This window comes from Rhinolophus sinicus, linkage group LG06 (assembly GCF_036562045.2).
Source record: "Rhinolophus sinicus isolate RSC01 linkage group LG06, ASM3656204v1, whole genome shotgun sequence".
NCBI lineage: Eukaryota > Metazoa > Chordata > Mammalia > Chiroptera > Rhinolophidae > Rhinolophus > Rhinolophus sinicus.
Genome location: NC_133756.1, coordinates 154,223,278 through 154,239,360, shown reverse-complemented (window position 1 = coordinate 154,239,360; position 16,083 = coordinate 154,223,278). Strand labels below are relative to the sequence as shown.

The window sequence follows — 16,083 nt, the reverse complement described above, 5'->3', positions numbered from 1 at the left end:
TCCATAAACACCTGTAAACCATTCAAATGTCCATCAAAGGTAGATTGGATAAATTTTGGTGTATTCTTGCAATTAAATTCTGAACAGTGAAAAATGAATGATCCATAGTAATATGCATCAATATAGATTAATCTCAGAAACAATATAATGTTCAATTAAAGCCACAGAAGAATGCAGATGTTAATATTCTATGTATATAAGTAAGAAAATGGCAAAAATATTGTGTTTAAAGATCTGTCTATGCATGATGAAACTAACGGTACTTATTACTGACACCATCGCGGTAGAGGTTATGTCTGGTGTGGATGTGATGGCAGAGGTACAGGGAGCATCAGACGTGCTAGTAATAGTCTTCTGTTAAGCTGGTTTATGGTTACCTGAATACTTATTTTATTTCTTAAAATGATACACACACTTGTTATACTTCACAAACGTTTATTATACTTCATAATAAAAATAATGCTGTAATAAACATCCTGGTACATATTTCTTTGTGCAGATTTTAGTATCATAGTATAGATTCCTGCTGGTATGTTGCTAGGTCAAGGGGTGTGTTCATTTTAATGTGATAAATTCTGCCTAATTGCCCTCCAAAATGATCAAGTCTTAGAGCTCTGCTGGTGCCTAAAATTGTTCAATTCTTTTACCTGCCACCAAATCTAAGGTATCTAATATGTGAACGAATTACAAACTAATAAGTAGGAGAGTAGAAAGATTTGGTTTCAGACCATTTGAAAATGCAGAAGAAATATTAATGATCAAATAAAAAGAGAATGAGCCCCTTATATGATAAGGTTAAGAACTAAATATAAAATTTTAGGCTAATAAAAGCTGTTGAAAGTGATATTAAAGTCATATTTCTTTAGATCAAGGATTAACCAGAATCAAGAAGAGGTACTTAAATTTGGTTATTTTTAAAAAAAATCTGTGATCCTCATGATAGAAAGATTTACATTGTTTATGGAGATCAGCATGGTAAGCAGGTGTTCCAAAGCAAGCATAACAAAGACTTCATGTCTTCTACTCCATTCAAGTTAGTGGTAAATCTGTTCTCTTCTGGAGATTCCCACTACCAACAGATACTACCGCGAAAAGTAGGTTGGTCCAGTTTAGAGTGTCTGCAGGTCTTAACTAGTTCAGGAAGGAAGTTAACAGGTAGTTAAAAATGCTGCTCTGATTTTAAAGCCTTTTTTCAACAGCCACTTGGTAAAGAACCCTTATAATATCCCAAGTTTGATATCCAGCTTTTGCAAGTAATTAAAGCCATGGTATTATAGAAAATAAGATTAGAAAAGATTGATAAAGAAGAAAGAAAAAGCAGACACTACAGAGTAATATGGTAAAACAAAGTAAATTTTATCCATAGACCCATTTTAAGAAAGGTGATTATAAAGAATAAAATTTTTTGGCTTTATAAAGACAGTAGGTTGCTAAGTCAATAGGGCTTGAACAAGTAAGAAACAGAGGCAATGGATAGAGAATTAATAACCTTTTTCAAAAAGATCTCTGCTACAGGGTTCAGACAATGTACATGGGGCTCTATCAGGATTGGTCTTTTTTATTTAATTTCACATACTTTCTTTTGCAGCAGTTGGTGCTGAAAATTCAGAAAAAATAGATGAGAATTCAGACAAAGAGATGGAAGTAGAGGAATCTCCAGAGAAGATGAAAGTACAAACAGCACCTAAAGTAGAAGAAGAACAGGATTTAAAAGTATGTACGCATATAACTTAATGCAGCTTGACAAATAAATATTTTTAAATTTGCTAATCATTAAACTACTTTCTAGTAGCAAGTAATAAAAGTAATCTTTACTATCTTCAAATATAAATCATCTATTTGGTTAGGTGAAAAGGTCCTATATAAGGCAGAAATAAGGAATTATAAGACTGATTTGATGTAGAGAAACTATCTAAAAATAAAGTCTGAATGTTTTAATTACTTAAGTAAGGCCTCCATTGGAAAGCAACAGCTTATCAAATATTGGCTTTTCTGGTTTAGAAGTACTAAAGAAACTACACCAAAATTTAATTCCTACATGAACTACGTGTCCTTATATAAAGTCAAATTTGGTTCCAATTTCGTTTCTATTTCTAACATCATGAGGAGAATTGGACCATAAGTTATGTAGCTATTTAAGGGTAGTCTGTTGGAAAGACCACTTGGCATATTCTTTTGATTGAAACAGTTTATCCAGTCATTGGATACTGTACCACTATGTAGAAGGGACTGGGAGAATTCATTTTGTTTAGAGTATGGCTTGCATAAGCAGTTATAATGGATAAATGATAGTTTGACCAATATTAGGAGTTATATGAGGTATGATCTAACAATACGGTGAATGTTTAAATTAAAAAAAAATTACTACGGGTTGCCAGTTAGCTCGATTGGTTAGAGCGCGGACTCTTAACAAGGTTGCCGTTTCAATCCCCACATGGGTCACTGTGAGCTTCGCCCTCCTCAGCTAGATTGGAACAACTACTTGAGTTGGAGCTGATGGGTCCTGGAAAAACACACATAAAACAAATTTTTAAAAAAATGATTACAGTAAAAGACACATTGCCATTGATCCCCCTCAAAATAACTCCCTCTCGTTTCAAATACACTTATCCCATCATTCTTGCCACTTTCTGAAGCAGTTCTGGAAGTCCTCTTTTGTGATTGTCTTTAGTTTGCGTTGTCATGGCTGCCTTGAAATCCTGAATTATTTTGACTTTGGGGAAGAGCGAGAAGTCACCTGGTGCCAGATCCAGTGAATAAGGTGGATGAGGATACACCGTAATGTTTTTACTTGATAGAAATTGCCATAGTTGTATATGATAAGCGATGTGGGACACGGAGCATTGTCATAGAGGATGACTTTAAAACACACCTCTCAACTGTAGCTCACACCCGACTGACTGCCCTGAACAAGTTGAAACTAGTCACACACGTACTAGGTTCGATGTGCCGCTTTCCGTATTGAAGATCCCTGCCTTTCTGTTGGATGGCACTTGGCGGCAGCATTCACCGTAGTTTTTGATCACAATGGAAAGGCTCCGTGTCATACATTGCTTCTGGTACGGCAATTTCTGTCAAAAACATAACTGTGCGTCCTCAGCCACCTTATTCACCAGATTGGAATCGTGGAACTTCTGACTCTTCCCCCAAAGTCAAAATGACCATTAAAGGTAAATGTTTTGAATCAATTTAGGACATCGAGTCAGCCACAACAACTCAACTAAAGACACTCAGGAAAGAGGGCTTCCAGAACTGCTTCAGAAAGTGGCAAGAACGATGGGATAAGTGGATTCGAAGGGAAGGGGAGTGTTTTGAGGGGAATTAATGGCAGTGTGTCTTTTATTGTAATAATTTTTTTTTAATTTAAACATTCACAAGATTTTTTATCAGGCGTCGTATCCTTTAGGATCTGTTTTCAACTATTGAAATCCCTCTTACGTTAGAGTAATTATGCATTTAATTTCTCTAGACCTTGTGTCATGTCACTTCGTTATATGAATTATTTTACTGTAGGTTAGAATTTTATCTTCTACAAAGCTATTTTGATGCAGCTATTTGAGAAAGGCTGTATAATTTATAGGCAGACCCATTTTTCTAGTTATCTATAAACAATAAATGAAAGATTTTACATAATACAGAAAATATTGCTGATTCCATTTTTAACTTTTTTTCTTTCCTGCATTTCAGTTTCAGATTGGAGAACTGGCAAATACCCTGATGAGTAAATTGGAATTTTTAGGCATTAATAGACAGTCCATCTCCAACTTTCATGTGCTACTCTTACAGACTGAGGTAATTTAGCCATTTTTGGTATAAACAGTGTTTGAATGAAATGCTGTGTGTATGAGGAATCTGTCTTGTTTATGTTTTAATCCTAAATTTAAATGTTTAACCTTGAAGCATATTTGAAGTACCACCCCAGGAAATAAAACTATGTATTAGCCAAAAGAAAATATTATGAAGATAAATACTGAGAGTTTGTGTATAATGATGATACTTACCACCTTCAATAGGCATATATACCTTACTAAATTCATTGTGGTAAAATTGGTTAATAAATAGCCTTATATAAATTCCAGGTGTACAACTTGGTAGGTACATATTTTAATACAGGTTGTTTTCTAATAAATTAAAATTCTGTTCGTAAATTAGATGAGGCCATAAAATGTTGAAAGCACTTTATAGGTATTAAAGCTTTAGAAATCTACTTAAAAAGTTCTGAGTCGTGTTTGTAAGCATAGTATAGCATACTGGACAAAATGGCAGGGTAGAATTAGGTGAGAAACTCCTGTAGAAAGCTGATTGATTCCCCTAAGAACTGAGCCTTTAATTTTGAACTATCTACCCAAATTGAAGGTAAAATTATTGGGGAACCAATCTTAATGTAGTCTAAAGGGAAAAACAAACCTGCTACTCCTTTTTACAGGTACTGGAGAGTTGGCAATGTAAAAATGTACTGGGGTCCAGTCTCATTTTTTAGAACTCTGCAGAGCAAGCAAGATTTGTTATGAAATTAAGGTGGGATTTCTCTTCCTCATTGCTCTGCTCCTGCCAGAGTATAGCAATACAGTCATGAACCAGAAGACGCATGTTCCTCTTTCCTCTGCCTCCTGACATAATAAAAAGTCTTTAATACTTACTGGTGTTTGTTGATCCTAGACTCGGATTGCAGACTGGAGGGAAGGGGCTCTTAATGGAAACTACCTTAAACGAAAACTTCAGGATGCAGCAGAACAACTAAAACAGTATGAAATAAACGCCACTCCTAAAGGCTGGTCCTGCCACTGGGACAGGTACGCACTCTTCTCCCCTTTTCACCTTTCACCTTTGACATCTCAAACATGATTTGTGATCACCATCACCTGACAACATGACAGCCTGTCTGGAGACTGAGAGCAGCTGCAGTTAGCGGTGCCAGGCAGGCAAAGCACCGCAAGCGCTTACAGAGTCTGGGCCAGCCACGCGTTGGAGAAACAAAAAACAGTGTTTAAAGTGTTCCATGTAACGGATTTTTTCCCAAGATTGGACAAAGCTGGTTTTTACTCTCCAGAGTGTTGTTGCACGGAGTAGGGCGGGCTTGGGGGTTAAGCGCATGCGAGAGCTCTGTGCGCTTTACAGGACCTCTGGAAGCAACTACTCCTGATTAACCTCGGTGAAGTTAAGGAAAGCTTCGTGGCTGAAGATGTGAATGAAGAACAAGATTACTATCTTCTGCCAGCAGGTCAGATGAAAATATTTCTTTTTATATTTGGTTTTTCTTGATTTTTTTTTCGTTATTTGAAATCTTTGCTCTTTTATTTTTCAGCTCCCAGATCCTCTCCCTCTCTTTAGCTTTCACTGTGTTTGATACCAAGAGTATGAAATGTGAATTCCACCGTCCAAGAGGGGAAGAGTCACCTTTCGCAAACTTCGTTGTTCTCTTCTTTGGAAGGGAAATTAGTGTTCTAGGAAATGGAGTCCCTCCATTCATGAAACTTTAAACCCTGTTAAGCATTGGCCAAAAAAAAAAAAAGGAAAGAAAAGATATGAGAGGTGTTTTCTAAGTCATCTGTTGGAGTGAGAGGGCTCAGGGCTGTATTCACAGAGCTGCTGGCAGTGCAAATAGCTTTGAATTGTCCTTGGTTCTCCATCCTCAAGTGTCAAAGCTCTTTGTTGCCTTTGTGAATAGCAGTCCATTAAAGGAGAGGTTCGTCCCTGTGAGAGCAGACTGCTGTCCTGGGACAGGACCAAATGGAAGTGTCTTTGTAGGAGAATGGGTCTTAAAACATGTGTTTTCTTTCTTGTAATTTAGGGATCATAGACGATATTTCTATGTAAACGAACAGTCGGGCGAATCTCAGTGGGAGTTCCCAGATGGTGAAGAGGAGGAGGAAGAAAGCCAAGCACAAGAAAGTAGAGACGAGACTCTTCCTAAACAGACCTTGAAAGACAAAACTGGCACTGATTCAAATTCTACAGAATCCTCTGAGAATTCTACAGGTGGGACAATTTACCCTGTACTAATTGCAGACAAATGATTTTAGAGAAAAAAAGACTTCTATAAATTAATATAAAAGAAGAAATAATTTAAATCATAACCTAAATTTCTAGTTAAAAAATAGTGGCTTGACCTAAAAAAAGAATACAGGCATTAAACTGGAGAAAACTAAGGCAGTGACTAGTTGGAAATCAGCTATTGATATCAGACTGCTAAAAATGAAATGATGAGCCAATATATTTTGATTTTTAAAAGATTGTCCTGTCATGCCACAGACAAACCTGTGAATTTCCAGTAACAGGAATGCTAATTAGTGCCAAGGAGCTAGATAATTGAATTGTGATTATCTATGTGGAGTGATAATGTGACATTTGTTCCGCCTTTCTGTAGAAGTCTTAGTGTATTGATACTGCAACCTCATTTTTCAACTCCACCTATAAGAAGTCATATAAAATGTATGGTTACTACAAATCAAAATACTGTGAAACTAGGACCATATTTGTTTCAGAGCAGTAAAATAGTAGATCCTTGCAAATAGCCAACAATATTCTTGTATAAAATTATCAAAATAGCTCAACTCATTTAAAGTACTCTTAGAGAGATCTTCAGTTTAGTTGCATACAGTAAGTCCTCACTTAACATCTTTGATAGGTTCTGTGATTTTAAGCAAAACAATATATAATGAAACCAATTTTACCATAGGCTAATTGATTTAAACAAAAATTAAGTTCTTACGGCATCTCATTAATGTTGCAACAACATTTGAGGACCTGGTATACATTTTAAAAAAAAGAGCTTTCATAGCTCCTTAGTTACTCTGAGAATCTGATAGCTCTTCTAAGAGCCATGGCTTCATTTCCATAATAGGGAAAAAGATACATTTCTTTTCCAAGTCCATCTTGGAATGACAAAAATAAGTGAATAATGAAGCATAGTCAAGACTATGATTAGCAATGTTTTTTGATCTAAAACACTGGAAGCTATTTGTTAAAATAATGGCATGTGAAGTCAAGAGTCTACGGAGTGGTTTCTAAAGTAATAATAAACCTTTGAAGATAAAAACCACATGGAATTTGTGGTGAGATAAGGAGTAAAGAGCTGAATTCTTTTGTCCTCTGTTTTATCAAAAATGATGCTGTGTACTCTACTGGCTCCCTGATCCCAGTAGAAAAGATCTGATAAAGTACCAAATGAAACTTATCATGACTTTAACTTCTTAAATAACCTAGGAGTCATTACCAGATAGATCACTCTAAATAAAAAGCCACATATGACTGCAGTGATAATTTTAGAACATAGCAAAAGGCTGGTTTTATTCTACTTCATATTTCAGAAATATATTTTCTCAACTTACAGGGTATTTACCATTTTCACAAAGGTAATTTTCTTTTGATAACTTTCCCCATTCTTTCGGTAGCAATGATAGATGTGTCTTAGTAAGTTGGTTTTATTGTTTGCTGTTTAGCAGTTAGTGAACTGAAAAGGCTTGATGGTGGTTCTGGGTAGGTGACTCCACTCTTGGCCACTGTCTAATGTCCCTTTTTTGTATGTTCCAAAGCTGAACATTCTAGAATTACCAACTAAGTGTTCTGTGATCACCTTCGAGTTCAGTATTTTCTCCCTTTGTTAATGACTCACAGTTGGTACTGCCTGGTAAAGGGAAGGCCTGTGAGACACGTTCCTGTCTGATGAAAACAAAACTAGTTATGCTGTAGGGAAAAGCCACTGATAAACCAGTAAATATTCTTCAGTCTCTTTATTGAGAGCCACTAAGACCACATGGTAAACTTTGTCTAAATAAAATCCAAATTTGTACTTAGGTCTTTGGGATTTAAGAGCAATACCAATCACTATTTTAAGTCTATAAAGAAAGTGTATATATGTACTCTTTGTCAGCCTAGCAATGGTTAAACCTTACCTTTTAAGAAGAAAAACTATTACACTTTGAGGAGCAAGAAAGTTTCAGAGTTCTGTTCATTTTTAATCCTTGTTCATTTTTCAGTGTTTGAATTCAACATATTTCTAAAGATGAGCTATATTTCAAGATAAACCCAGTATGTCTGTCTTACTGGGCTTGTGTCACTTAGGTTAAATTTAGCTGCTTTTCAAAAAAAAGTCTATGCAACCTATTATTTACGTAATAATTTCTTGCTTTAAATTGCTAAACTGGCCTCTGGACCAAAATACTAAGCAAAATTTTCTTTTGGGGGGGAATACAGGAAAACAATGAAGCTTGCCTATAAACAGATATAAAGAAGCATGGAAAAGATATGCTCTTGAAGAATTCAAAATTTGTATCCCCACACTATTCTGTCTTTAAGCTTGTAGTTTTAAAATCTATGAGAACATAATGAAAGCTGTGCATACCGTTTTAATCTCACCTTGGATTTCAGACTAAATGTTCTCTTAAATAGAGAAATACACCAACTGGGTTGTAGTTTTAAAATCTATGAGAACATAATGAAAGCTGTGCATACCGTTTTAATCTCACCTTGGATTTCAGACTAAATGTTCTCTTAAATAGAGAAATACACCAACTGGGTTAAATTTTGAAATGAGTAAAAGCATCATGTGATATGAAATCCATGGATATTCATACTAGGATTTCTTGAAGTTCTTTGTATTTAAGCTTAAGGAAATAATTATGAGTATTAAGACACAGCTTTTATGTTTTGTGTAAATGTAGTTTGGGATTCAAATATTAACTCTAAAAGTGCTGCTTGTTTGCTGCTAAATTTACCTAGTCTAGTTTATCTCATTTACCCAAAGTTGAATTCTGAGTAGGTTTGCTAGAGGTTGTAAACCATATTAATATTGAACCTACTGTGGTTTTTTTGTTTGAGTACCTCTACATAGCAGCATGTCACCGTCATAATTGTATCGGTGTTGCATTATGCTTCTAGATGAGGAATCTACCGATATATAAAGTCTGACATTTTAATTTACCTACAATATGTTATAGTTGGTTTAGTGTAATGAAGTTTAATAAGGTGACAATTGTTAGTAAAGTTACATAGATTTCAGGAGTACAATTCTGTATTACGTCATCTATAAATCCCATTGTGTGTTCACCATCCAGAGTCAGTTCTTCCATCACCATATATTTGAAAGACTAGTTTTTTATAACTGGTGTGAGTGCTAACTATGAGGTTCATAAGTTTATCTTTCCACAGAAATCGTTTTTGAACTGTGTTGTTTAATACTTCAGTGACATTAATGTAGAATAGATCTGTGGGTCAGCTTTTATCTCACCAGTCAATTGAACATTTCTGTAGGTATAAGCCATGGAGTTTTTATCTTGCTTTTTCCCTGACTCCTGTTTGTTTTCATAGGTTCTCTTTGTAAAGAGTCCTTTTCTGGCCAAGTTTCTTCTTCATCACTCATGCCACTTACTCCATTCTGGACCCTCCTTCAGTCAAATGTGCCTGTGCTTCAACCTCCATTACCTTTGGAAATGCCACCGCCCCCACCTCCACCCCCAGAATCTCCTCCTCCCCCTCCTCCTCCCCCTCCTCCTGTAGAAGATGGTGAGATCCAGGAGGTAGAGATGGAGGATGAGGGAAGTGAGGAGCCTCCTGCCCCAGGAACAGAGGAGGATACTCCGTTGAAACCTTCTGTACCAACCACAGTTGTAACTAGCCAGGTGAGAAATGACATTTGGCATTATGAAGAGTTTAGGGGGACTGGGACATGATTGACATCGTGTTTTAGTTTAGAAGAGGATGTTTAACCAGGACCTTTAGCCACTGACTAGAATCTTTGTGTTTCAGAGTTCAGTTGATTCTACCATCTCTAGTTCTCCCACTAAAGCGATAAAGAGAAAAGCTACAGAAATTAGTACTGCGGTAGTTCAGAGATCAGCTACCATTGGTAGTTCTCCGGTCCTCTACAGCCAGTCATCTATAGCTGCAGGTAAGCACTATGATGAAAATGTGTCTTCCGCAATGTATTATCTTTGTTTTCAGAATTAGATACCATAAATTAATGTCAAAGGCTTTTCATTGCAAAACTATTTATATGCATTTCTTGTCACTTACTAAGCAGTTCAGTGACTTTTAACAGTTTGGCACATGTCCTTCTAGATTTACATAACATCAGTGATTTTGATGTTTAAGTACCTTAATGCTGAAGTATTCAGAAATTAATATTTTGATACCAGGAAAAGTCGCTGTTTTTCCAGGAAAGGTTTATTGGAATTTTGTAGATGTTCTAGAAATACTTCATTCAGTTCCCTTTTCCTTGTTTATGGCTTTGCATTAAAGTTTCTTCTTATGTTTTCTGTATTAGGTCACCAGACAACAGGGACTGGTCAGCAGTCTGCAGGGATTGGACACCAGGCACTATCAGTTAGCCATCCAGCAACAGGAATGGGTCATCAGGCCAGAGCAATGAGCCTGCAGTCCAATTACCTAGGCCTGGCATCAGCTCCTGCGATTATGAGCTATGCTGAGTGTTCTGTTCCAATGTCAGTGACTGCTCCCACGTTGCAGCCAGTCCCAGCCCGAGGTGCTGTTCCCACCGCCACTGCCATTATAGAACCGCCACCGCCGCCGCCTCCTTCCCCTCCTCCGCCTCCTCCGCCAGCTCCCAAAGTGCCACCCTCTGAGAAGACGAAAAAGGGGAAGAAAGACAAGGTATAGTGAAGCTGTCTTTAAATTTATATTTTAAAGAAATCTTATTGAGGTGATATTCATATAAAGTTAACCGTTTTACAGTACTCAATTTAATAGCATTTAGTATATGCACCATGTGCAACCACCACCTCTTATTACAAAACATTTCATCACCTCAAGAGAAAACCATGTACCAATTAAGTAGTCACTCCGTAGCATCCCCTTAACTCCAGCCTCTGGAACCACCAGTTTTCTTTTGGTCTCAGTGGATTTACCTGTTATTTGCAGTTGTGCAGAGATGAACTTTTATGTCTGGCTTCCTTTAGCACAGTGTTTTCTAAGTTCATCCATGTTGTAGCATGAATTAGTATTTCATTCCTTTTTAAAGATGAATAATAGTCCACTGTGTGTGTATACCACAATTTATCCTTTCATCCATTGGTGGACATTGGGATTGTTTACACCTTTTTGTAGTACGAGTATGAACATGCATACAAGTACATGAATATTGAGTACTTGTTTTCACTTCTTTTGGGTATAGAGGAGTGGGACTGCTGGTTCATACTGTAATTCTGTGTTTAACTTTGAGGACCTGCCAAAGTTTTTCCTCAGCAGCTAAACCATTTTACAGTACCACCAGCATGTACAAGGGTTCCAGTATCTCCAAATGTTTACAAGTACTTATTGTCCATTTTTTAAAAAAAATTATACCAATTCTAGTGGCTATGAAGTGGTATCTTACTGTGGTTTTGATTTCTATTTCTCTAGTGAGTAATTATGTTGTGCATCTTTTCATTTGCTTGTTAGCCACTTGTATATCTTTGGAGAAATGTCTGTTTAAGTCCTCTGTCCATTTTTTAATTGGGTTGTTTGTCCTTTGTTGTTGAATTGTAAGACTTCCATATAAATTATAGGTACAAGTCCCTTAAAAGATACATTATTTGCAAATATTTTGCCTTTTCATTCTCATAGTGACTTTTGGTACACAAAAGGTTTTAATTTTGGTAAAATCTGATTTTTTTTCATTTCTGTTTGTACTTTTTGTGACATATCTAAGAATTCATTGCCAAATCCAAGGTCATGAAAATTTACCCCTGTTATCTTCTGAGAGTTGTATAGTTTTAGCAGTTACATTTAGGTTGTTGATCAATTTTTAGTTAATTTTTGTCTGTGGTGTCAGGCAAAAGTTCATTTTCATTCTCTTGAATGTGGACATACTTTTGTCCCAACCATTTGTTGAAAAGACCAGTCTTTCCCCATTGAATGGAAGACCATATCTAAAATTAATTTACCACAGATGTATGGGTTTATTTCTGGACTTTGAATTCTATTCCATTGCTCTATATGCCAGTACCACAATGTTTTGTTTACTGTAGCTTTGTAGTATGTTTTGAAATTGAGACATGAGAGTTCTCCAACTTTGTACTATTTTAATATTGCCTATTCAGGCCTCCTTCTAAGAATTTACAGGTTAGCTTTTCCATTTCTGCATAAAAGGCCAGTGGAATTTTACAAGGATTGCATTTTATTATCAATTGTTTGGGTCATATTGCCATCTTAACTCTTGATGCATTAATTGATTTCAAGTTGTTGTTTTTTTCCAAAATGTGTCAGAAACCCACAAAAAAACAAAAAGTTGATGTTTTGACTATTTTATGCATTTAATAATAATTTCAGCTGCTTTGTATATAAATGAATTATTTTTATGTATAAAAATTTAGGAGATATTCATTCGTATATATCCAACTGTCAAGGCAAAAGGGTTAATACTGATTGAATCTCTCAATCCGTGAACAATCCGAGAAATGAAGATTCCTTTTCATTTATTTAGGTCTTCAGTTTATTTCAGCAGTGTTTTACCGTTTTTCCCTGAAAATAAGACCTAACCAGAAAATAAGACCTAGCATGAATTTTCAGGATGACATCCCCTGAACATTAAGACCCGGTCTTATTTTCGGGGAAAAATGGTATAGTTTTCAGTGTACAAGTCTTTCACCTTGGCTACATTTATTCTCAGCAATTTTATTGTTTTGAATACTATTGTAAGAGGTATTGTTTCAATTTACTTGGATTTACCCTTTTATCATTATATAATGTTTTTCTTTATCTTTTATAACTATTTTTGACTTTATAGTCTATTTTGTCTTACATTGTTATAGTTACCGCTGCTTTCTCGTGGTTACTGTTTGCATGTTCTGTCCTTGCACCTTACATCTGTGTGTGTTCTTAGATATAGGGTGAAATGTCTTACAGACATCGTCAGTTGGGGTTTTGTTTTTTTGTTTTTAATCGATTCTGCCAGTATATGTCTTCTGATTGGAGAGTTTAATCCATTTATATTAATAATTATTAATTTAATATAACTAATTACTGGTAGGTAAGGGCTTACTATAGCCATTTTATTTGTTTTGTGTATGTATTAGTTTTTTTTCCCCTTGTTTCTTCCTTTACTACCTTCCTTTGTGTTTAGTTCATTTTATTTCAATGACATATTTTGATTCCCTTCTCTCTTGTGTATATTCTGTATTTTCTTTGCTGTTACTGTGGGAATATGCTTAAGTTAGTAAGTCATTTAGCATTTCTTGTAGGGCAAGTCTAGTGATAATGAACTTCCTTAGCTTTTGTTTATCTCGAAGATCTTAGTTTCTCCCTTATTTTTGAAGGACAGTTTTGCCTAGCATGGAACTCTTGTTGGTAATTTTTTTCTTTGATCACTTCATCATCTTGTGCAAGGTTTCTGCTAGAAATTTTATTACAATCTTATTGAGGATCCTTTATACAGACAAGTCACTTGTGTTTTGCTGCTTTAAAGATTCCCTCTTTAGCTTTTGACTGTTTGGTTATGTGTCTCAGTGTGGTCTTTTTGGATTTATCTTGCTTGGAGTTCATTAGGCCTCTTTCTTAGATATGTATGTCCATGTCTTAAATTTGGGGAGTTTTGGGCCATTATTTGTTCAGATAAGCTCTCTGCCCCTTTCTCTCCTAGGACTCCCATAATACATATATTGGTGTAATTAATGATATCCTATAAGTTGTTAGACTCTGTTCACTTTGCTCTGTTTATCTTTTTGTTCCTCAGACTCAATTTCCAATGACCTGTCAATTTTGGTGATCCGTTTTCTGCCTGTTGGAGTCTGCTGTTGAACTAATGAATTTTTCAATTCAGCTGATGTAATTTTCAACTCTAGAATTTCTATTTGGTTCTTTTTTTATAATTATCTCTGTTGATATTTGTTCATATATCATTTTCCTGATTTCCTTTAGTCCTTTTCCAATGTTTTATTTAGCTCCTTGAGTACTTTTAAGACAGTTGCTTTAAAATCTGTCTAGTAACTGTGAAGCATGTGTTTCCTTATAGTTGGTTTCTGGAGATTTATTCCTTTGAATGGGCGTGATTCTTAATGTCTTTGTATACTTTGTAATCTTTTCTTGAAAATTGGGCATTCGACAAAACAACTACCTCTCCTAGTCTTTGTGCACTGGCTCTGTATGGTGGAAGACGACCTTCGTTAATGAGCCCAACATGAAGGCTGTACATCTTTCGGGCCTTTTCTGTGTTTGTGTTCCCTGGACTTCTACTTGTTCTTTTTTTCCCATTCCCCTGTATACGTTTAGTTTTAATTTCCATAAGCGTTTCATACCAGCCTCTTCTGGGACCCTTAGGTGTTTTATTGCATTCTCCTGCCCATAACCTCTTGCCCTCAGGTGTCCACATGACTCTGCAGTTCCCCTCTGGTTTTCAGATGCTATAGCACTACCACTTCCTTTCATGCCTTCCAAATATGCTGCCATTCCTGCTTGAGCTCCAGGTTAGGCAATACAGAAACTAGTCCCTCAAGCAGTGACAGATAGGCCAGAACATTTTATACATTCCACTCTTTTCCTTCCATCCTGAGGGAGGGAACTGAGAATTGGACTGCTTTATCCCAACCACACTGAGGAAAGGGGTCATGTAAGTGCAAACAAACAGGTCACAAAACTTGCAAACCGTTTGAGTGGCTTTTTCTCAATAAGGTTGCTGCGGAGCTTTGACTCTTCCAGAGTTCTCACAAAGCCAGTTTAGTCGATCTGTGTTGTTAACGTTTCTATGGGGGAACAAGAGTCTGGAGCTTCATAGTCAGCCGTCTTTTAAACATCACACTCATGGACACCTTTGAATTCCCTAATTACCCAAAGAAACTTTATCCAAAGAAACTTTCTCGGCAGTTTTTCCTCCCAGTGTTGGTGCTCTGTTATCTGCCTCAACTGGGATCTTTTGCACCATGGGTCAGCAAGGCAGATTCATTTGCCTTAAAATGGTTCAAGGAACCTTCCCAAATTAATTTTGAGTTCACACCAGAGAGAGAAGATATTTTTGGGTTGAACCATTTGTCTAAGTTGGTACCATGGTTCCAAAGTATCTGTAAGTAAATGTAAAAATCAACGGTGACAATTAAGACAGTGTCTTGAGTAGACTGTTGTCAAGCTACTTACCATAGCATATACATTTCTCCTGAGTCAACATACTGTTTTATCACCTCCATATCTTTATCTACTGGCCCCACTGCTGTTCATTCTTTACACAATTAAATGTTAGAATGACCAGTGCTCAGGAATCACTTCTTTTATGAAGCCTTCCTTGTCACTCTTCCTCCACTTTTCCAAGAGAGGTATTCCTCCTCTGTTCATTGAACAAGTAATATCTTGAGCCAGTCATGCTTGTATGGTCTTATAAATAATAGTTTTGAAAAATCCAGAATTTGAAGTTAATGTAACATTTTTACATACCTGACATCTGAAAACAAATGATGACCCTTCTCTTTATTATTAGCAAGCAATTTTTAAAGAACGTAAAATGTATACTTAATGCCTATAATGTTCAATAATATTTGAGACCAATATATTTTTTCAGTCTTTGCTGAAGAGTTGTGTGTGTAGCTAATATAAAATCAACAAAAAAAAGTTCTAGCCATATAATCATCACTCCTCTGACTGCAGTGTTTTCCTATTAAAAATGTGCTCAGGCAGCCAGTGCAACTCTGGAGCCATTGTTTCAAATGTGATAGACAACACATAACTTCTAAAACAAAATTTATTTTACCATGACAGATAGGAATAAAATATGCTGAAAATTCATGAAACCCTATAGAAGTCAAAATGAAACAACAGTGACTCTACTGAGATCTGTGGTTTTTAATCATGTGTGCACTTGACCATTATTAACCTATGTTACTTTTTACTCAGTTGCTTCCATGCTAACCCAGAACGGGCTGTGTGGGAGTTTGCTGGGAGGGTGTGTATGCAATGGGTCAGGTTGTAGGTGAAAGGACAGAATGAAATGTGGGAAGGTATGTGGAGCTGAAGGTCTAAGTAAGCATGATAGATAGGCATTCATTTCCCCAGAAAGTTAAGAACTGTCAATGACAAGTCCAAAAATAGGGTATGGAGCAGAGAGCCAAGTAATTAAAAAAAAAAGACTAAAAGTATTAAGCTTATTTTCTCAGATCTTTTGAG

General features: G+C 36.1%; 1 protein-coding gene across 3 annotated transcripts in view; it reads left to right on the top strand.

Annotated features, from left to right (window-relative positions):
• The window catches only part of FNBP4 (formin binding protein 4), a 33,010-nt gene that overhangs the window by 11,426 nt on the left and 5,501 nt on the right, over window positions 1-16,083 (top strand). For 2 of the 3 annotated variants that reach the window (XM_019743645.2, XM_074336398.1), the window contains 7 exons: window positions 1,589-1,713; window positions 3,688-3,792; window positions 4,660-4,793; window positions 5,792-5,979; window positions 9,310-9,620; window positions 9,748-9,889; window positions 10,265-10,611. In XM_019743645.2, the coding sequence (XP_019599204.2) occupies window positions 1,589-1,713; window positions 3,688-3,792; window positions 4,660-4,793; window positions 5,792-5,979; window positions 9,310-9,620; window positions 9,748-9,889; window positions 10,265-10,611 (1,352 nt within the window). The remainder of the gene's footprint in view (window positions 1-1,588; window positions 1,714-3,687; window positions 3,793-4,659; window positions 4,794-5,791; window positions 5,980-9,309; window positions 9,621-9,747; window positions 9,890-10,264; window positions 10,612-16,083) is intronic. The other variant, XM_019743646.2, reaches the window with a different exon arrangement.